The sequence below is a fragment of the Notothenia coriiceps genome, unplaced genomic scaffold (genome assembly GCF_000735185.1).
Source record: "Notothenia coriiceps isolate Sejong01 unplaced genomic scaffold, NC01 NC01_scaffold00037244, whole genome shotgun sequence".
Lineage (NCBI taxonomy): Eukaryota > Metazoa > Chordata > Actinopteri > Perciformes > Nototheniidae > Notothenia > Notothenia coriiceps.
In genome coordinates, this window is record NW_011369945.1 from 15,995,593 (window position 1) to 16,018,824 (window position 23,232).

Here is a 23,232-nt window from a genome sequence, read left to right on the forward strand (position 1 = left end):
TTAGTGCTCAAATAAATGGGCTAAGATAGATGTTTCAATAAGACATCGCTGGCAGTTTTTACCTATACAAATGTATGTTATTCTTGTGGTCTTTAATTTACAGTAAAATCATATCTTTCCTAACACGAGACACAGAGTGCAGAAGGGAATTTGAACTGATAAGCGACAATCTGTGGAGCAGTTTCTCTAGCAGCTTAGCAGGTCACAGAAAAGAAGAAGATTTTGAGGATTTAATTGTTGATCTCATCTATTCATTTACATTTTTACATTATTTCTGTTAGGATTTACATGTAAGAAATTAATTAAAAAGAATTCCTCTGTAGTATGGACTTTTATTTTTTTACGAGGTTCTCTATTTCCTCAAACAGCTGGTCTTTTAAGTTTTTAGCAAATATTGCTAAAAGAGGAGGAAGTAGTGCATTTGTTAGGGACTATTTTAACCATCATGAAAGTGCATTAACTAGATGAAATTGAGTTGGACATGCTCTCACTTTTCTCTCCCCTACTAGCAGCCTCCTCAGCAGGGGTCCCAAATAAAAACTCCCACTTGGCACGAGCGATCCTTTGACAATGGAGCGAGGGCACAGGCAATGCACAGCCACTGTCCGTCTGAAAGACAAATACAGACACGTGAGAGACTAGCTCTGTGCAGCATTAAAGGGATAGTTACAGAGATACAGTTAATCACTTTCTTGCACATTTAGATGAAAAGTATCCCCCTCATGTCGGAAAAAGTTAAGCTGCAGTCAGATGCTATTAAGGAAAACTGATTTTGTTGGTATTGAACAAAGGAGAATACAAGATTCTACATAAGGGGCCGTTAAGGTGTTTGTACATGTAGATAGATTTTTTAAGTTTGGGGAGAGTCCCTTGTACTTCCTGTCTTAATTCTAAGCTAGGCTAAAAGCTGCCTGTCTCCAGCACTCCAGCTCTATACTTACAGCACAGACATGAGATTTGTATCAATGTTGTAGGGAAAGGCACTAAAGGTAAAATGCCATACATTTTGCAAGGCATTTCAATTGAATAGGGCAAAAATACCTAATTAATAGATATCACCTTAACATTTCATTGTAGATTACTCTTGTTAAGACATTTATTTTATTTAGCATACAAGTTGTCTGAATTCTTATATTGTATATAGCCATATACCGCATTATCTAAAAGCTACATTTTGGTGAATCTGTGAGGAATCTACAGTTGTCAAATGTTGTAGTAAAAAAGCCCCTAAATATATACTGTCGATGTCTTTTTCAACGACTTTCAAAATTGACATATACGTCAAAAGAAATGTTCCTGAAGTGTCTCTCCTTAACTCAAGCATGTTCAAATGTTGTTAAAAGTTGACAGTTATAGGCTAAGAAAAGGTTGTTATTTGAAGTGTTGTTGTTAACCCAATGCCCACCTGTATTCCTGAGGTGGCGGCCCCGGTCTCGTTGCTCTGGTGACTGGACTGACTAGACTCAGGGGACACACAGTCTCTGTCTCCCAGGCTTCCTGTCACCCCGCTGGAGCTCCGCGAGGACGAACCTCCCATGGCTCCGTTCTGCTCTGCCTCTGGAGCCTCCCCTACCCCCTGCTGCTCAGCCTCAAATCCCTCCATCTCATTGCCCTGTCCCTCCTCATCACAACCCTCATCCTCCTCTGGAGAGTCCAACGCTACAGGGCCCAGAAGCAGGATCTCTCTCCTCCTCTGCTCTGCTCGTTTCTGCTGTGCTGTCGGACTGAGCGGTCTGCGATGGTGACCAGATGGACAATCAGGAGTTTGGTCATCGATGCACCCTAGACCAGCCACAGGGCTCGGCATCGGGCTGTTCTCCACCTCATTCCCCCACTGTTGCCTGGACGTCCAGCTAACTGGTGCCTCCTCAACACTCTGATTGATGAATAGCCTCCTAGCGAGCTCAGTGCAGTCCCCTCTGTCGAAACAGCTCAGGTCTCCTCTCTTATCGAAGCTAGGGGACCAGGAGTCTCCGGTGTACCTCGGGAGCTGCCGGCGATGTAGGGTGGGGGTATCCGGTGCTCGGAGTTCTGCTTGGAATAGCCTGGGGTCCCTTATGGGAGAGCTGAACTCAGTTGGAGGATGAGAAGGACGTAAAACTCGCGAAGGTATGGCAGGGGAACTTAAAATCGAGCTCTGAGGGTGGGACTTCTGAATGAAGTCCTCCTGGTGTGTTTGATGATTAGTACTGGAGTTGGTTTCGTGCGAGTGCAAGATAGATTGAGAGAGAGAGTTTTCCGGCTGGTGAGAGTCTGTGTTGTCAGTTGCTGGTGTTTGTTGGTCATTTAAAGGGATGTTCATCTTAAGCGTTTGTTTGAGTTGTGCATTTGGTGCTGAATGTTGAAGTTCTCCAACGGGCTCTCCTAAAGCGTTGTGCAATGAGGACTTTCGTGCCTCTGTGAAAATAGAAGATACTTTGGTAGCCTCCTCTGTTAGCCTCCGGGCTACCTCAGGGCTATGAGCCGGAGAGGAGGGTTTACTGTCACTTAATTGATTCAAGCCCTCAACTACATTATTGCCAAGTTGGAGGATTGCTGCCTGCGGCGAAGTGCTTCTGTTGCAAGATCGGTGGACATTTATTTTCGTGGCTGGACTTCGGACTACAGTTCTGTCCTCTGCAGACCAGTGAAGAGGGTTCTGGGACTCACCGAAAGACTCAGGCTTCACGTTAGATGACTGCCTGGACTTGGAGGATAGCTGGTCTGACGCAGGGCTCCGAGGCAGCCCACAAACAGCCTGGCTCCTCTCCGTGAAGTGGTCTTTGAGGACACCCATGTTCTGACGCTGGACAGGAGACCCAGCCCAGGACTGACAGCGCGGCTGTTGGTTATAGCGTGACGATGCGGCCTGCTCAAGTGCATGAGCCAGCTTAATCCTCAACAGAGGGGAGCCAAACTCCTCCACAGCCCTCTGGGTAGCTGCCCTACCGATGGGATCCAAAGCTGATTGGCGGAGTCCAGGAGAGAACGTCTGCTGGTGACTTCCTGGAGATCGGAAAGTCTGCTTGGGACTGGAGCTGCACGATGAATTGGGACTCCCAAACCAAATTGGGTCGCTGAGTCTTTTACGAAAGTGAGAAGGGGTGGATCTTTCCTCTATAGTACCTCTTTTGCATGGACTGTTCACGTTGGACTTCTCAATGTAACTAAAGGTAACCACAGAGCGCGTACCATCACTGACCTTCCCCTCGTTGAACCTCTGGCAGTTGGGAGGAGTGTGAGGGGCGTTAACCTTTCCCGAAGAGGACATCATTTGTGGCGAGCGAAAGGCAGACGCTTCATCACACGGTGCACTCCAACGCTTGGACACTGTAGGGGAGCTGCTGGCTTGCTGGAGCTGGACGTTTCTATAAGGAGACTGGTTATGTTTGCAGTCTTGAAGGAGACGCTGAGCTGTGGAGGTCTTAGTGACGGAGGTCTGGCTTGATAGCTGAGACAGGAGCTCATTTGGACTGTCCTGAACCGAATGCCCCTGAGCAATCCCTTCCTTCCCTCCTGCCTGATCTGGGGCAGACCTCACCTCTACATACAAATTAAGTACTTTTCCAGACTGGGACATGACCTCCTCTCTAGCCAAAATGAGGACACAGACACAGAAACTGAGTGGCGAGAGAGAAAGTCTCAGACAGGGTGAAAGAGACAGAAACAATGGGAAGTTCCTCTTTGTCCTCTTGTTGTATTCGTCAGTTTGTTTTTCTGCTGGTGGTGCTTGTCAGTTTATTTTTAGACGGTCTTTCTTCTCCCTAGAGCGTCTGTGTGCAGAGCAGAGACACACAGGCTGAACGGCCAGAGGACAAACATGCCAATGGGACACCTCCAACTGCCCCCTATTCTTCATACCTGTGAATGAGAGAACGGAGGATCTGTTACCACTAGTGATGCCAGATACACACAGAATATTCCAGAATCTCTGAGGCACTCATTCACTTTTAAGACGTGCTACAATTTTCTCTTAATACATTCATTGTACAATCATTTCAAACATACCAACATTAAAGGATAAGGCTACCCATTACCAGCCATGTTGCTGCCCATCACATTTCTTCATTTTATTAAATGTTCAATACTTTCAATGTAAAGAGTAAAGACCAAACAAATGTGTTTACCCTCTCTCAGCTTACAAAAAAAGGTCACAAATATAGCGGTAGAAGAAGTATTCAGTTTCTATACTTCAGTAAAAGTACTGATATCAAACTGTGAAAATACTCCACTACAGGTAACAGTTTATACGTATTATCAACTAAATGTACATAAGAGTCATTTTTCAGTAAAATGCTCCTGGTCAGAGTTTTACTATATGATATGATGATTATATGATTTTATGGATTCATATTATGTAGAATGAATCTCTACATCTATCTCTGAAAAGACAACTTGTATGAGCTAAAACAATTGCCCTTTTTGTCAGCTTTGTGATGGTGCATTTTCCACCTTACAGGGTTTTCTAAGTAAGTAAGGGAATTTTCTCCACCCAAAAAAAAAAATGGACATGGAGGATGAAAATTGTAATCTATGAAGTAACTAAAGCTGAAATAAAGAGGGGTAAAAAGATACATTTTTGTCTCTGAAATATAATGGAATAGAAGTACACCATATAATAAAATTGAAAATACACAAAAAGTACATTAACCTCACTCTGCATTTAAGTATATCAGTGCAAAGATATTAGTAATTTAGAGCAACAGGAAGCTTTGGAGGATTTGTTGAAAGTATTGAAAATATATATTATTTAAAGCGGTATCCATTTAAATCTATAACTAGATGTCAATGGAATGTCAGGGAGGCGTGTGGCACAGTGGATAGTGCTTTGGTGTTTGGATCGGGCGGTCACAGGTTCAAACCCCACTGTAGTCAGCATGTCGTTGTGTCCCCGAGACACTTCACCCCAAACTGCTCCTGTTGGGATTGCCCACAGTATGTAAGTCGCTTTAGATAAAAGCGCCTAACAAGTAACGCGTAATTTCTCTTTCTTTTGGCAGACTGTTCTTTTGTGTCCTAAATAATATAAATACCAACTAAGGCTGTTTGACATGTTGAATGATAATAAATACTAACAAATATACTTTACAGTAAATCCTCTCTTTGTAGGCAGACTCACAGGACTCTTTCTGCCAGTGAAAAAAGCAGAATGCTACAGCTAGCCAAGGTGCAGCAGTGGTAGAGAGCGAGTGCCTAAAATAGTAGCAAGGCAAAAAGATGGTTAACAGCCTCACTTCAGATGAATGCAGCCATTCCCTCCATTTCATTTACACCCCGTCTACACACACAAACAATAAAGTGCATACTGTCCAAGGTCAACGGATTCAGCCTCATTACAGCAAATGACTGCAACTTAATGGCACAGCTCTACTGTAAACAAAGGCAGGATGGACTGATACATACATTTGACGTCAGTTGAAGACATTACAGATTTGTCCAGATACATGTGGTATAAATATGTTAAAAGTCAGAACTTTCAAATGTATTAAGTGTGTTTGTAAGTGTCTTGAGAATTCATAATTGAAAATTCATGTTCAAAATTGGGCTTGACATGCAGATATTGGACATATAATGATGTCCAAAAATAATTCTGGACTGAACATCATGGGAAGAATCTGCAATTCTAATGCAACATGGAGCATGTTCTGGGTTGTGCAGTGAAGATCAAAACTGTGACATTACTGGACATTCATTCAAAGCCAGGATTCAATTTAAAATGCATATGGGTCATCTGAGAACCTAACTTGAGATGCTATTAAATATGAACACAGTTTTTAACATGAACTAAATGACATTCAGCAAGTACGATCTGTCTATGGTGGAACATATAAATACATGATTACTTTAAGCTCTTTCTCTATTTGAGCTGATTTTCCTGCTGGCATACTTTGTCACCTATTTCTTTGTTTAAGTTTGTCTTTTATCTTCCTCTGTCCTTTAGTGTATTGTTCCTTGAATATCTCGTGTACATCACTATCTATGGGACATAGGTACTGTAAGAACATGAGCTCATCCTGCAGGGACAGGAAGCAGGACATTATCCTTCACTTCCTCCTCTGCTCTCTGACTCCACCTGGTGACTGCTGCTTTATCTGAACTCTGAATGAAACAAGATGACACTCTGGATTGAGTCATAAATTAATCTATTCAGTGGAATGAATGTCTGATTGGGAGAGGCCTAAAATCAATCTTGGAAAATCAGATTATCTGATCAGTTTTTATTTTAGGAATCGCTGTGACATTAATGCAGCAGTGATACAGAAGACTTCCTGTGTGTGCAAACATAATCAGTACCAGCTAATTTAGCCTCCGCCTGTCCCTCTTTACCCATATCCAGTAGGACATATTAGAAAGTAACTGTACTCAAGTACTGTACTTAAGTACAAGTTTAAATTACTTGAATATTTCCAATAATCTTAAAACAATCAGTTAATTTTCAACCAGAAAGTGTTCTATGTATTGGCAAACAACAGAAACAAAGGGATTTCCACAATATGTTGTTTTTTTAAAAGTCACTTTTTTTTTTGTATGATGGAATATTGGCATTCATAAACACAATAATTTAGTTGTAGAAAATAAGCAAATATATAACTATTATAAAACTATAGAAAAATACAACAACAATTAAATTATAGGAGGAAATATATCAAATACAAAATATACAAAAAATAAGTTCAATAAGAATATAATGAATTAAACCTACAAAATATATATAAATTATAATTGAAAATAGTTAAATTGAATAATTACAAAATAAACAAATAAATGACAACTCTGACAATAATGAAAGTAACGATATTAAATATAAACATTGTTAAGACGGTAAATAGTTGAAAGAGTCTGGGAGTTAAAATGTAAGACAGTGATAACATTTCAGATTAAACTACATACTAATATACCACATTAAGGCTATGAAAGTATGTATAAAGGACCTTTAATATTCTAACAACACACCGAAACACCTAGAGCTAAGCAGAATTGATCACAGGCATTATATTCTGGTCTCACGCTTTGTAGAGTGTGTGGGTGGGGAGGCTCCCATTCTTCTCCACACACGTGCACATCTAACAAGTAGAATGGCAAAAGCCAGAGCACTAACTCCAAATAGACCTTTAAATTAAAGAGTCACAAGCACGTAGAGAATACACATGCTTGAAAATGGTATCCCTTATGTTTTTGGAGAGTAATATCCTGATCCTCTGGTTGATACATTGAAGACAAGCCCCAGATCAATGGAATCGGTGTCAGGTGCCTGGGGAAAGCTACTTATTTGGGACAGCATAGAGTTTGATCTGTAAATAAAAAACTGGGCCTTTGGCAGTTTACACCTTCCATAATGTGATGGAATGACGCAAAGCAGTCATCTATTGATAGGACTACACAGCACTTTCTGCCTCTCCTGGGCCAGTCCTGACAAAAGTTTTTACACTTCATGCCTCAGAATACTAAAATATCATCTAAAAAAACTAAATTCAGATTTGAACTTTTCTACATATATCTGAAATCCTTAATTATGTTATATGAATAAGGATTTCTACAGACATAAGATATTAAAAGAAGATAACATATCTAAATCATACTACCCAACAGTTTCAAAACGATTTTCAATTAATCGGTTGACAGGTAAATTACTGTTATTGTCAATTGCTGCTTTTTCTTCCGGCAATTTCCCTGCATCGAGTACTTTTCATGATTGTTTTTGAATACTTTCAATTATGTAACATTTTCCATTCATGGCTAAACCTTGAAACAGAGTGACACGAGGTAGAGGAAATCAGGACCCAAATGTAGAATCAAAGAGGGGAGGCAGGTATGAAGGTATAAAAAGCAAGAAGACTTTGAGTTCACAGGAGGGGGGAAATCCAGAATTCAGACACGAAACCAGGAACTGTCACAGACTGAACCGAACCAGGGTAACATTGACGCCAAACTGACAAGACCACAGGGGAAGACAGGAATATATCCTCAAGGGACAATCACACAGGCGGGAAAACGAAAAAGACAGGAAGTAAAACAAGGAGAACATGCTATTCAAAATAAAAGAGGAAAAAAAAACTAAGAAATATTTACAGTAGGTATTAGTACTTTTTCTTCTAACTCTGCTTCTGTCACACATTACATCCTGTCCACCACAAAATGCACCAAATACCCAACTCCTATCACAGAAATCTATAACTCTGTGTTTAAATCCTGTGCTGGAGCCTCTTTTTTCCCTTTTGTTGAGTTAAATCCCTCGGCACTTACTCATCTAAACCAAGCTGACTTCTTTCCAATCGTCATCGTTCTGTTTATCGCTCATGCAGAACGACTTTCCTCGCCAACAAAGCCACAGACAACAGAACTCATGTGCAAAAACTAAAGTCACCGAGAGGAGGATGGTGAACTGCCGCCTGCTGCCAACAGCGACAGATTGGAGCTGCCTTATGGAAGCAGTGGGAGAGCACGTGTGTTGAAAATGGAAGTTGACAGAACAAAGAGTACTTTTGAGGGAGTTGGCAGGGGAGGTGAGACACTTTCCCTCCTTGACCCCAACTGATGTTTCTGCCCGCGGCTTCAAAGAGTCCAAACTGAGTCTCAAAATCTTTACCGCCTCACTAATTCTTAATTAAATTGGCACCTCACAGCAACATTTTGTACATGCTTACATTCACTATTGATTAACCTTTAGCCTACTTCTATTCCTTTTGGATGAATACAGTAAAATGTATCTTTAACAACTTTTCCCGCCTCTTTTATCTGTATGCTGTTTTCACACATCGGAGCTAATGTTCCCACAGCTACCATTCGCAAAACACGGCCTTTGTCTGGTTGTTGTTGGCTCCCATTGTCTAACGCAGCGTCCACACGGCAGCGTGCGTTGAAGCTTGCCGGCGGGCGTGTCTGATACTCGACCAACAACCAATCACATGAATCTCCCGCCCCAGACACACAAGCACGTGGTTTGATTGGCTAGAGCTTGTACTGGCATATGAGTTGATTGGTTGACGCTTCCGTCGAAGCTTCAAAAGTTGAACATTGCTCAACTTTTGAAGCGAGCAACGCGAGCAAAGCGAAGCGACGGAACCACAATGCAGTTCGGCAAATCGTGACGTCACCCCATTCAAAGTGAATGGGCAGAAGCGTTGAAGCTTCAACGCACACCGCCGTGTGTACGGGGCGTAAAGGTGTGAAGAAGACGATGTGGCTCCTGGGCTGCAGCTCAAATCTGACAGAGATGGGTCAATTGTGAAGCTACTATGCTGATAAGTGGATTTTAAGTCACTACCAAGATAGAGTGCTTCCAAACTGTAATGCATAGTTTTCTCTCTGTTTTGGCAAATGTTTCCACACTAAGATGAGCATTTCCTGTAATAAAACCATGGAGAGTCCATAGAGTGGGATATCTAGTTTTATATATAGTTCACACAAGGACAACAATGCTCAACATTAAAGACAATGATGTCTGTGGACAATGAAGTTCACTGCTAAGATGCTGTTAAAGTGAAGACAAAAAGAAGGGACTGCTGTAGATGTGTTGTACATTTCAGATTCAGACACTAAAAATGCACAGAAGTTTATAATATCATGAAGTTGAATTGAAGGTAAAATCGTAGAAAAAGGCATTCACGTAAAAAGAAATCTCCTCTCATGTTTTGGATTATAAATGTATTATTTATTTGTTTCGATCATAAGGCCTGTTGAACTTTTTTTGAATGGTGCTTTATAAATAAAAATATCAATTTGATATATTATTATAATTACTAACAAGATGCTGCACTCAATCAACTTTCGTTTTTCTTCACTTCTCTCTCCGTCCTCGGTTAGCTGGTGTGTTTATGTGTAGCTTTGCTAAAACGATATTGAATGAATCGAACAACACTGTCCTCCTATTTGATTGTGGGTGAGGTCAAATTAAGGTCAGGATCCATGAGATAATAATGTATCCTAAGTCTCCTAAGGCACATTGAAATGCAGGAGATCTATTAGTTTGTCGGATCGTAAAATAGTGATTCGATTACTTTCACATTCTCTGACAATAAAACATATGTAAATGAAAATCCTGAGTTGTGTTAGTGATAATAAAAAACAGCGTAGGTGTACCAGCTGAGACCCAGCAGTGTATCCTGACTGATATTGGCTCACATGCACAGTTTTGTTGTTTGCAAACGAGATGGTTTAACCTGTTTCTCTGTTTTAGTTTAGAATCAATAAGAAAAGAACATGCACGTAAATGGGGTTTTCATCCTCTTGGTTTCTTCATAAATGTGCATGTGGAGGAACAGATCCATATCATATTATTACATATGATTTGTCATCTTTGTCCTCACCCAGAGAGGAAGTCTGTCGGATTACATCGGCTGGTATCGATTCTGGGAAGCAGCTGATGGGCCTGATCTTGAATTTGATCCATTCATTTATGATGGGAGAGAGACAGATAAGGACGGGTGAGAGAAGGAGCATGAGAGATGGGTGTAGAGCAGGAGAGTGAAGGAGAGGAAAGCAGGATGAGAGTCATGTATGAAGGAGAGAGCTGTGCTGGCAGACTGCCACAGTGTGAGGGAGTGTAGAGTTACAGGAAGGACCATGTTAGAAACAGCCAGCAAACTGTGTAAAGGATCAGTTCACCTCAATCACAGACACATTCTCCTATTGGACTCTAGATGTATCTACCTCTGAAGATTACAATTCTAATGGAGAAAGTGACAATGTTTACAAAGATACGAACGATCAGACATGGATTAATAGATTTATAATGTGGTTTTCACAGGTGGAGGTTTCTGGGGTCGTACGCAGCCTGAAGATTATAACCTGCTGACACTATATTCTAGAATAATCAAATAAACTATAAAAACAATAAATAGAACTCAACATCCGTCAAAGACACTTTTAAAATAATTTCTGATGTGATATATATCTTAATGTTTGGGTATATTATTTACATTTAACTTGGTTTTGTTTTATTTAATTTTCATTGCAGTCATGATTTAAAAAAAAAATTGTGAGTGCTTTAGCAACAAAATGTGTTATAATTACTTTTATTAGGACAGTAAAGCCCGGAGCTCTTTGTGATAACAATGCAATTACAACATAATCCTTCAGGAAGGTATGTCAGCAAACTATCAACGATCTAGGATCAATGCACAAACAATTCAGAGGTTTGTATACTGTAGTATTTACTGGAATAAAGTGGCTCTGTCAAACTTAAATCCACCTGAGCAGAAATATTAGGGAGGAAATAGGATTTAAGATGAAATAGCTGTTGGTCTAAGTATTATTGTTCTTTTCTTTTCTTCTTGAACCTCAACACCCCCATGCTGCGTTTCCATCACAGTTTTCTGACAGCCGTCCAATTTGGCTGTGTGTGTGGTGGCACCATCACTGCTGTGCCAGGAGTTACAATAGAAACAGATAATCTCTCTAGATAATATAACATTTTACTACATAGTTATCATGCTCAAAAAATCGCAATAACAAGATTTTTTGCGATATCGATAGAAAATGTGGTCTCCTTTTTGGCAATTGAGGTAAAAAAGACGTTCAAAATGTGTCTCTTAAAGGAACAGTTCAGCATTTTGTAATTATTAGTTTTCTCCTCTACAATAAATATGATGCTAATGGGGCTTAACCAGGTAGTTTTAAAACGTTCTTATCTTACAAAATATTCTGCTTCAATCCATATTGGTTAGTGTTTAGCTTTTAAAAATGTGGTCAGAAAAATGTAATGCCCTTACGCTTATTGCACACAAAAGGATGCACAAACTGCCAATGTATAATAAAGTTGATTTAATAGTAATCATGATAATAAACAGACTGGCTTTTGTTTGAGGGTTGTCTTTTTATACTTTTAGAGTGATGTTGTCCTAACATACTGTATGACAAAATACATTCAAAGCTCCATCAAAACAAAAAAGAAAACAAAGTCGAGTTCAGCCCTAGAAGCTACAGCCAGCAGCCAGTTAGCTTAGCTTGGCATTTAAAAGCACACTCCTGATAGGAGCAAAATATGTGAAGGACAAGATGTGAAACTTCAGCACCACCAAACACACCTGGACAAACAAAAAAAGGCCACAGCTGCACACAACTGATGACTCATCCTTGTGTTGTTGTCCTCCTGGGTCACAATGCTTGCAAACACACACACACACACACACACACACACACACACACACGGCTAATATATATACACACACACACACACACACACACACACACACACACACACACACACACACACACACACACACACACACACACACACACACACAATAATAAACTACATCAGGTATTTGGTGGTGCATTTACGAGTCCCATCGCACAGGTAATTAAACCCCAGGCACCATGTGCAGATCTAATATTAGCTCCACATGGATACGATGGGGGGTGCAGGTGGTGGTGGGTGCTCATGCTAATATTAGCTCCCAGCTTGCTTGTTGCTGGCGCCGTGCACAAGCTGCTTTGATTTCAGCAACATGACAGGTTGTGCATTATTAGGTAGTGACACCTTAAAGCCGGGGAGATTAAGAGGGTTTGTATGAAGTGAATGGGTGACACGGCAGGTTCACATTGCAAAATAAATCCCTTAACATGCATTCACAACTATTGAGTTCTCTACATAGCGTTAGGTTACATCATACTGCATTTGGCACAGTGTGCAAATTCCCAAGAAATGGCGGGGGGCTCAGTGTAACACAAAAATACTGTTTGATCTTCCACTGGTACTGAATTATAATTAACCAAGAGGCTGAATAAACGGGGTGAACTGACTTTAAAGAAGTGAGTGTCAAAGATTTATTGATGAATTTGTGTGTTTGATACAAGGCTGTCATGCTTGCTTCTTCACTGCACATTCAGACAAAAGAGACGGGTCGTCTGACTCATGCAGATACACTGAAAGTGTGTGTGAGGAAAATTGCAAAGAGGCTTATTGTTGGAGACAAATAAGGGAGAGACACCACATGTGCCGTGACCTTGCAGCTTATACAACTCCTCCACTCAATACCTTGCATGCTCGTGGGAACTGATCTTCCATATACAGGCAAAAGGCTGACATGCAACGTAGAAGTGTAAATGCCCAATAACCCACATTACTCATTTGCCTCAGGCTGTACAGTATGTACAAGAGGAGATCTACCGATAACGTGCACAGTCCCTCTCCTCTAAGTGCCGTGTCACTCTTTTACACAGAGCCTATTTTTTGCCACTTTTGAAAAATCTAACAAGATTAAATGTGCTTTTTTATTCTAAGGACAGACAAATCATGTTAAAGTTGCTCTGCTGTTGTTCATCTCTCTGCAGGTAGCACTCCTCTCTGACCTGCCATGTGCACAAAAAGTCCTCTCTGAGATGTGACCCTTTAACATCTTCAACATAACAGAAAGTGTCTCAGATTTCAAAGCAAGTCACAGGAGATGACCTTGCTCTTCCTATCTTCTCTGATGCAGGGTACATGTACAAGGCTTCAGGAAGGACAACAGCCAAAGCAAAACAAATACAAATAAAGGCCTTTTTCTCACATTTAAGGCTGTACCAAAAACACCTTTCTAGATAAAGACAGATATAATGTTCAAACCAACAATCAAGATAACTAGCTTAAGGTTCAAATTGACAATTTGACAAGATTTAACAATAAGATAACAATTTCCCAGTTATCTCATAAGAAATAATCATCATGTGACAACCGACATGACTGCAACTTGACTAGTTGATGGAGGCATACAGTACAAATGAATGGTGGTATTTAGTTTTCAACTTCTGCAAACTCATTGGTATTGAAAACTACAGCGGCAACACCATTTATTTTCTTGAATAGGCAGTTTTTTGACTTATCATAAGCATGAGCAGTTTCTTTCAGTGCAACAAACAGAGCTAAGTTAAAAAAAAAAACACCATCACCTTTCCGCTCTGATGTCTACAAAACAAGATGGGTTAGGATGTAGATACAGTGACTCTTGCTCTACTGCTCATGTTGACGATGTTATTTTAGTTCCAAGCTAAAAAAAAGCTCAGTTCAGTTTATTGTAAAAACATTATTTCTTACTAAAGCTTTAAAGTAATTAGACACAACTCATTCTTAATCTGCCTCTACTTATTGGCCTGTTTATTTTTTGTTTTGAAAGTCCTCTAAATGGTATTTTAATGTTTTGTTAATTTCTGATAGTTCATATATTTCTATGCCCCTGCAAATCACTTTGAATTGCCTTGTGTTGGCATTGCTCTCTTTCAATATAATTGCATTGCTTTGCCGAGTGGTTTTTATAATTCCCTACAAAATAAAGAAGCAGTGACATCAACACAGTAATGACAATGCCAAATGAAGCAATATCACTAATAAAAGATGCAAATGAATGAAGTGTGGTCCACTGCTGTGCATTACAGAAGACCCCTAACTTTATATTTTGTTACTTTTATATTGCAGTATTATCAGAATCTTACATTTGGACCATGCTCAGAGTACATCATATGATCATGTTTATTTGCTGAAGTTCAATAACGATAATAATTGAAAGCCCAGCACTGGTGAAATGCATGTAATGACACATGGCTAGATGGAAAAATATGAAGTTCCTAATTTCACACATGTTCTGTTATTCATGCCTTTACAGCCACAAAAACAGTCCACTGAAGTGCCCCACGGTGTGCTGCCCATTAGTCATTGGGTTTGTGAGTCCTACAACATGACATGCACATCTGGATCATTTGTATCGTGTTGTAAATCTGTCTCCTGATCGACCCGATCTGGCAGCAGCACACACCAGAGACACAAACAGCTACATTTACACATAAAATCTTTCTCTCAATCTCACACTCACCTCTCCTCCTCTCACTGCCGCTTAGGATTCACACCTCCCACATGCTTTTTCTTGTCTCATCCTTTCTGCTATTCCTTCTTCCTTCCCTCTCATCTTCCCTCCTTCTCTCCAGCAGAGCAGTGCAGACCTGTCCGGCCAGCAGAGCCTCCCTCCCTCCTTCCTTTGACTCCCCGCCTGCCAGTTAGCAGGCTCACATCTCAGAGCCCTGCCCCCTTGCCTTCCCTTCCCTCTGCCTTTCACATACATGCTGAGTCAGTGAGGAGCAGTTAGTGTGGGTATGGGAAGCTGCTGCAGGGAGGGAATGTGCAAGAAGTAATAGGGATGTTAAATGTTTAAAGGCAAGAACTGGCCTTTTTCTACATATTTAAAATATCAAAAGAAAAACCGAAGATGTGAGTAGATAAAAAGTTGGCATGTGGTCTGATCTGTAGGGCGGCAAAACCTCAAGTCTGTGTGAACTCCTCCACCCAAACACTTCAGTAGTAAATGACAAGATAACAATACCAAGCGTTACACCCTCTCAAAACACAATTTCAAAATAAATATTTTTAACGGGTACATTTTGGGCGATTTTTGCCATCTTAAAATCTTTTGTTTAAAGGATTTTTTAAATGACATTGTGTGAGAATGGTGCTACATACATGTAATTATTTGATATGTTTTAAATTTGAAGGCATTTTTGCCCACTTCATTGTGTTTTAAAGGGCAAATACCTTGACATTTAGGGGGCATATTTACACTTTCCCCCGATTATCTCAGACACCGATTTCATGTGACACATATTATTATATAAACATTAGTTTTTGGGAAATGTTACATGCAAGAGATTCATGTATTTTTCTGATTTTCGTTATGTTAAATACAGGAAATCACACGTGAAAATATACTTTTTTGTATGTACTTCTTGTGCAACTGTATTCTACAGTATGTGTCATAAGTTCCTAAACAGGAACTTGTGGCTTTTAGTGCATTCTTATATTATAATAAACTATATTTAACTTAAAACGAAACTGAACAACTTTTTCAAAACAAAATCCCATTCTCCCATTTCTACAAAATTTGACTGAAATAAAGCATGTGGAGAAAAAATGTGGACACATACAGTAACAGTACTTTGTGTAATTTTATTCTTGGGCTGTATTTCATGGGTCTGCAACGTTAAGCTGTCCACAAACTTTTGGCTATGTTATGTAATATCTTTTTTTAATACATATAGCGATGCCTCTTATAGAGTCTGAAAACATCAGGGAGAAGGAAACAGCCCGCTCTCATACCACTAAAATATTAAAGAGACCCATGGAAGCAAAATATAACAAACACTTTCCTTCATACAGTATGAATGTACATGTTAACCCAATACACACATTCAGCTACTCAAACAGTTATAAGAGCTGTTTCATAGAAATAAGACTCCCCCAACCCATTATTGTTTGAGGAGACACTAATCTGCCCTGGGTGATCAGTTGCCTGTGTTATGGATTAAATCACAAAATGTAGAGATTATACAGAGACTAAAATGAAATTTCCCAGTTTAGCAGAAACTGAAACACTGACGTGGTTGAATGTAGTTTTTGTCACCACCTCCACTCCTAACAGGTACAAGTTAAAAATAACATTTTGTCTGAGGAGACATCGTGTTAAATCGTGTCCTATCTGCCTGGTAAATTCTTCCAAACACTCAACAAAATAAACCATAATTAGTTTCTGTCAGTTAAGATCTAGGGCTTCTTGGCTGAAAGATTGATTGTGATGCCAAAAATGTATTTGCCATACCTATATAAGGTATATTTATACGTTTCTGTTTTCAAAATACCAAACAGATCATGCATTTTAGCCATGCCTCATTTCGCTCTATTTGCTGTTCTTCAGCCCTGTTTTTGCAGGTGGCTGATTCTGTGAGCTGCAGCTGACCACGCCCCCCTGCAGGAGACGGCGTTGATCAGCGTGCTCTGATCAAGTCAGAAGAGGGGGAGAAAAATGGATCTTCGTCCTCCGTGTTTTATTATTATAGAGTCGTTATTCATTTGTTTTAAGGCTCAATAAATAACAAAGAAGTACTTTGACCGGCACTTTTCAAATTTTGTCCGGAAGATTTAAACTTTAACGGACATATTGACCGGCGAAAGAAAACCTAACTAAAACTCTGCCGCACGGTCCCCTCGTTCCTTGGAAGAGGCGGAGAGGTGGGTGTTTTTCATCTGCTGGTGGACTACCGGAAAGAATTACAGTGCTTGCCTTGACGGGGAGGGATTGCATTGAATTACAGCAGCGGGAGCAAACGCTTGCCTCGGGGAGGGAGAAAAAGAGCCACAGCGGAGAATAAACAGAAGGGCAACCATGGCAACCATGCGCGGGAAGTCTTCTTCGCTGCTTATGTGAAAGACTACAGCGCCACTTACACTTACCTGGCATATGTACTACAGCGTCTACAGCGCTTTCGAGCGGCAATGGCCGGCCGTGGCCCAACCTCACATTCCCCTGATAGGTGGAGAGTTGGACCAATAGCCGTAGCGCCACCGTCCTGACGTCAGGACAGTGTTCAAATCTGGATCAGTTTTTATCAGATCCGTTGCAGCCCCTTTTTTGAGATTTGGGTATTGAGGAAAAGTAACAATATTTCTGACAATGACTGAATACTTTTTTTTTTTCTGATATGCCAGCTATGCAATATATTTTTTCATATCCCCTTCATGTATTCAGAGACGATTTTTTTTTTTTACAAATTTGTGACATTTTAAAACATTATTCAATATTTTTTTTCTTTAATATGTGAGTTATTTATTTTGTAAATTAACCGTTATTATCTCAGATAATATCGATTCTTCAGGTAAATGTATGATTTCTCCTTCAAAATGAACACTTAGATCTCAAATAATCCATGCATTTATTTTTAATTCCAACTTTCTTCTTGGAAATTCTCACGATATTAGTCCTCGTCCTCAAACTCCACAATTAGAATTATTTTACCTACATGGCCCTTATACTCTGTTGTTGTGAGAAATAAGTATGATTGTAAAGACAAAAAAAAAACATAATCAGCATCTCATTACCAGTCTGACTTCAGCTGACACGGACTTATCTCCAGCCCGCCGACTCGGCAGCTCATCGAGGACCCGGTTCCTGAAGCTCATTAGAGGCTGGAGGTCCTGCTCGGGGCCCGAGGGGTCTGCGTCGCCGGCGGGTACGGGCATCCAGTTGGCGAGGCCAGAGCAGGAGCTCATGTCCGTGAGGCTGAGAGGAGGACTGTTCAGGATGTCCAGGTCCGAGCAGCGGCTCATGTCCTCAGATCTCTTCTGTGATTGGCTGGGGAGGTCTTCGGGGCACTTCCACACGCCCTCCGTCACTTGTCTGTACATATAGGAGGGATACAAGAAACTACAATACACACAGGACACAATGAAGGAAGCAAACTACAATAAATTAAAGATGACATACACTCAATGTACCAAACATTTTTTTATTCCTTTTTAAAATGAACAGCTCTTGCAAAAAAGGTCTCAAGCCAGACTCAAACCAGTTGCATAATTGGTGCCTTGAACCAAGAGGTAATCCTATTTTTCTGATGATTTATTATTCCTTTTAATGTTATCATTGTCAGAATTAATACATTTTTCATCACACACTCTCAGAGCCCAAAGTGGCATAAGAGACAGATCTTTTTCGCATTTATTTATTTTTCAGACATTTTTTGAATGACATTTCAAGGCAGTTCTTTTTTTAATCTGAACATTTTTAAAAGAGGTCTTTCAATGATTTTGTCTTTCTACCTAACCTTTTTATTTATTTGAATCCATGTATAGATTGCAGGTAAAAGTATGTTTCTATACATAGATAAACTTGAATGTCTTTGTGTGGATACTATATATTTTGTTGTACAAGCAAAAATAAAAATATATTTTTTTATATTTCTCAAAGTAAGAAATGCAAAACTGAGTTTGAAGTTTGAATCCTACTGTACAGCTGTCTATAAGTAAATCCCCTTAAAAAGGCGTACGAGAGGAAACTGGTATGTGAGCTGACCTTGGATAGTGAGGTATTATGTGAGTGAACTGAGGAGTGTTTGAGATGTATACCTGCGGAGCGAGCTGATCGCATCAGTCATGGTGTTGCAGCGCTTTAGCAGGGCGTCCAGACGGTGAGGCTCCTCTTTCAGGAACTTCACAGCCTCCACCTCCACCCTAAGCACCACCCGCATCTTACTCTGCAGGCTGGGGAACTGGTCTGCAGGGGGGGAGAGGGATAAGGAAGAGAGACAGGTGGATGAAGAAGACGGAGTGGCATTGTCAGGGGGATGTGTTGAGATAATGATGTGTGGAAGAATGGAGGCGGAGAGAGGGGGGGTAAAGAGAGAAGGGATTATAGGAGAGGAAGACAGGATGCTGTTTTCTGTCGCAGCTATATTTCGAATCTGTTGGATTTTCTTGTCATATCCAGCAGGAGGATTCAGTGGAGGTCGGCCAACTGAGAGGGAAGGGCATGCTGGATAACAAAAGGCCGGCCTGTGTTGGTCTGTGGGTGTATGTGTGGACACTTCACGCTTTCTGACACTCAGCTGTCCTGAAAAGCTGTCCAACTGCCACTCAGACACTGAATAAATAATAATAATAATAAAAAAATGTTTAAAAGACACTGAATAAAAAGACAATGATGCAATTGTAGGCGCCAGGTGGACAAGCTAACTAGAAGTGGTCAGTAGAAACTAGTCTGACCAGGACCCTATGAATTGAAAGGTATGTTTTCTTTAAAGAAAATGCAAAAATAACACCATTTATCATGGCCAGGAACTGTTCAAGCTGAAATAATGCGTACATACATTTACACACGAATATCCCTTTTTTTTGGTAACTTTAAGGTACATGTTCATATGTTTGTATAAATTGTTGAAACCAAAAATAGTGGTTCAAAAAATAAAGAAATAATCGTAAGACGTTTTTGGAATTAAACATGTTTCGAATGCTTCTATAAGCAAACAGTATTAAATAAAAGCATTTTTATTAAATTCAGGTAATTTTAAGCAGCTCATTCAAAATTAAAATAAAAAATAACCATTTGCGGTAACCACATCATGTAAAAGATGTTTGAAGCCATCTACGACTCAGCTACGACCATTATTGTCATATGACTCAAATTCTGTATAACTGCCAAGCCCTCTTTTCTCCCCCTAGTATCTTCTAAATTACAGGGTAAATTAAGGCCACAGTGAGTAAAATGTGGCAGGAGCAAAAGACTTCTTGCGGTTCAGAGGAAGTACTCATTAATATTCCAGATGGAGAGGGGAAGTACACAGGTCAGAGTCGCAGGACAAGAGGCTAAACCTGGAACTTCATGAATATCAAGCCTGAGAGGATTCATTAATATTCATCAGTGACTTTGTTTTACACCAATTTGACATACTGTACACGTAGTACTTTAGCAATCCCAGTACTTGAACTTTGACCACAAAAAACGATGTCTACAGTGCTGCACATGAGATTTACATGTATGAGTATAGAGCTGTTTTTATTTATTTGAGCAATTCCTATCGTTTTAACAAACGAGCCTAAGGACCTTGGACAAAAATAAGATGAGGTACCATCACGGCCATATTTGAAGTTAATAACAGATTTGAGCTTTTCTTTTTTTAAATACCCTATCTTCCATATGAAATGGTTGTGCTTATATGTTTAAATGGCAGCAGATCCACAAGAGAAGCATTAGGAAACCACATTGTAGGGAAATACAGGACTGTCTCAGAAAATTAGAATATTGTGATAAAGTTCTTTATTTTCTGTAATGCAATTTAAAAAAACAAAAATGCCATACATTCTGGATTCATTACAAATCAACTGAAATATTGCAAGCCTTTTATTATTTTAATATTGCTGATTATGGCATACAGCTTAAGAAAACTCAAAAATCCTATCTCAAAAAATTAGAATAGTTCCTCAGACCAAGTAAAAAAAAAAGATTTATAACAGCAAAACACAATCAAACATTTGAAAATGTCCATTAATGCACTCAGTACTTGGTTGGGAATCCTTTTGCACGGATTACTGCATCAATGCGGCGTGGCATGGAGGCAATCAGCCTGTGGCATTGCTGAGGTGTTATGGATGCCCAGGATGCTTCAATAGCGGCCTTTAGCTCATTAGCATTGTTGGGTCTGGTGTCTTTCAGCTTCTTCTTCACAATACCCCACATATTCTGAATATGTGGGGTATTGTGAAGAAGAAGCTGAAAGACACCAGACCCAACAATGCTAATGAGCTAAAGGCCGCTATTGAAGCATCCTGGGCATCCATAACNGTGTATGTCATCTTAATGGTTAATCTCAATGCACACGCATTTTCCGTGCTTTCCAATAGTTTAAAATAGTTTTATTCCACTGTTTAATAACCTGTTCTTTACAAACATGCCACTTGTAAAAATGAAATAACATTTCTGTGAACTGATATTTGTTTAGTGAGCTTATTAGAGGATGTTCCCATTTTTGGGGGATGTTCCCTTTGATTGTAAAATGTCAATGAAGATGTCAGACTTAGTATATTTGTTAATAATTACATACAACACATGGAATTTGTGTGTGTGTGTGTTCCAAGTGAATCTGCGGCCCCCTGGTGGCCAGTACATCAATTATGTGGCCCCCACCCCCATCAAAGTTGCCCATCCCTGTTCTAGAGGTACGAACATGCAAACAAATCTTAAATGTTTTGAATGATTGTCTGATTGATTTATTAAATCAGTTTCTTGGATTATCTTTAGGCAGTCGTTGAAGGCACTTTCATGACTAGGGGTACACTAATCTGAAATTCAATACTGATACCTGCTTTAACTATCATTGGATGATTTGTGCCATTCCTAACGTGTTTCATTAAGCTGTTTGCTTTTCTGTGTTCAAGGGACTGAGGTCATTCTTATAGGCCTCACTATGAAACAAAAAAAAAAGATGTTTAACAGCTTTAAAATATTTTTGGTGCTTTACTGACTTATAATATGGATAACGGTCCTGTCTCTGAATCCTGAATGTTATCGCATTATTGGTAGCGAAAGGCTTTACTAAGAAATTATTTAGAAAGGTCAATTTTCAAACATCAGTGTGTTCATGAGCTTTCATTTGTAATGTTGAAACAACATGAAGGCTATAGCGATGTGACTTTTTGATTAAACTGCTTAAAGAGCATGTTGATATCTGTTTAGGAGTTGTTTTGGAAGTGTTCACATGATATTTGACAAGTAAGAAACTTATTTTCCAATTATCCAGATACTAAAACATAATTTCCTGTCGCCCCATGATTACCAGAGCCCCATGATTCGGATCCACTTCAAAATGTCATGGGTTCTTCCATGAACCATTCTACACCTTTCCACCAAGAGCCTAAATCATACCCTCCTTGGCATAGGTACCAATACAAAGCTAAACTGTCAGCATCACTTAGAAAGAGGTTTAAAGGTTGCAGGAAGCACACAGATGCTTGTGTGAGAGCTTTGATAACTAAGTGGTTAGCACTAACACTGTTTGTGCTCCCATCAGTTCTCAATGGAAGACTGAGATGATCAGCCTTGTTTCTATTCTCTTTTTTGTTAATGCTGGTGAGAAAACAACATTAGTGGTCTTGAGTAACTGCGTTCGTCTCCTTCCCACGTCTGTTTCTATTTCTTCCTACACTCGCACTCGTTGCACCCTCTCACAAGGTTACTGCCTCTGTCTTTTTGTTATTAACGGCTCACAGTTTTGGCTTTTCTTTTTTCAAAGAACTAGCAGATTTTGTACAACACTACCGTCAGTGTAGCTGTGATGACGAGCTATATGGTCTGCTTATATTATTGAGCGCTGAAAGCCGAGAACACATTTCAGAGGTGTGATAGTGGGAGTATTTAGGAGGTGAGAGCGCTGGCAATGAAAAGGGCCTTTTGAGCATTTGGATAGGAGCGAGTTGGGTGATGATGGTGAGCATTAGCATTTTACAATCCTGCCGTGTGTCCGTATAATGAGTGGTCGTCTGCTGCTAGCTGCTCCAATCTGTGAGGCTTTTTTCCTGTGTTGGCTGCGGTGCAGATGGAGCGCTTTGCAGTGGCCTGGATCCTGTGTGATTAATGAAACGCAAATCTGTTGTAGAGGCGCTTTCTCCTGGTTACATGCCGAAACGCCTTCTCGTTTTGTCATGCTGGTCATACACAGGCTTTCTTCTTGGCTGTTTGGTCACATTTCAATGCCAGTAATTGATTCTCCCGACGCTTGATGGCCCACAATGCTGTGCTGAGTGTCCAGCAGCAAGTGATATCACAGTTTATCTAGTTCAATAGAGGGGTAGGGTTACATAAACCACAAGCTCTGTAATGCATCTCTGAATGTTTTGACTGTCTTGATATGGGGCACACTATCTCCTGGATGCTTTAAAGGAAAATTTCAGTCATTTTTAAAGGTCTTAAAGGATATCATATGTTTAATCGTTCATCAATTACCTTTTACCTTGGATTCTTGTAG

General features: G+C 40.0%; 2 protein-coding genes across 2 annotated transcripts in view; both read right to left on the minus strand.

The window, feature by feature from the left end:
* LOC104965354 (uncharacterized) overlaps positions 1–3,835 on the minus strand; it is a 34,726-nt gene extending 30,891 nt beyond the window's left edge. Inside the window, exons 1-2 of the mRNA XM_010794309.1 lie at positions 1,406–3,835; positions 492–609 (exon numbers count right to left, since the gene is read on the minus strand). Coding sequence (XP_010792611.1) covers positions 492–609; positions 1,406–3,559 — 2,272 coding nt within the window. The 5' untranslated portion in view covers positions 3,560–3,835. The remainder of the gene's footprint in view (positions 1–491; positions 610–1,405) is intronic.
* Positions 3,836–17,803: 13,968 nt separating this feature from the next.
* Positions 17,804–23,232, minus strand: part of LOC104965355 (SRC kinase signaling inhibitor 1-like) — a 35,823-nt gene continuing 30,394 nt past the window's right edge. Inside the window, exons 4-5 of the mRNA XM_010794311.1 lie at positions 18,842–18,989; positions 17,804–18,116 (exon numbers count right to left, since the gene is read on the minus strand). Coding sequence (XP_010792613.1) covers positions 17,804–18,116; positions 18,842–18,989 — 461 coding nt within the window. The remainder of the gene's footprint in view (positions 18,117–18,841; positions 18,990–23,232) is intronic.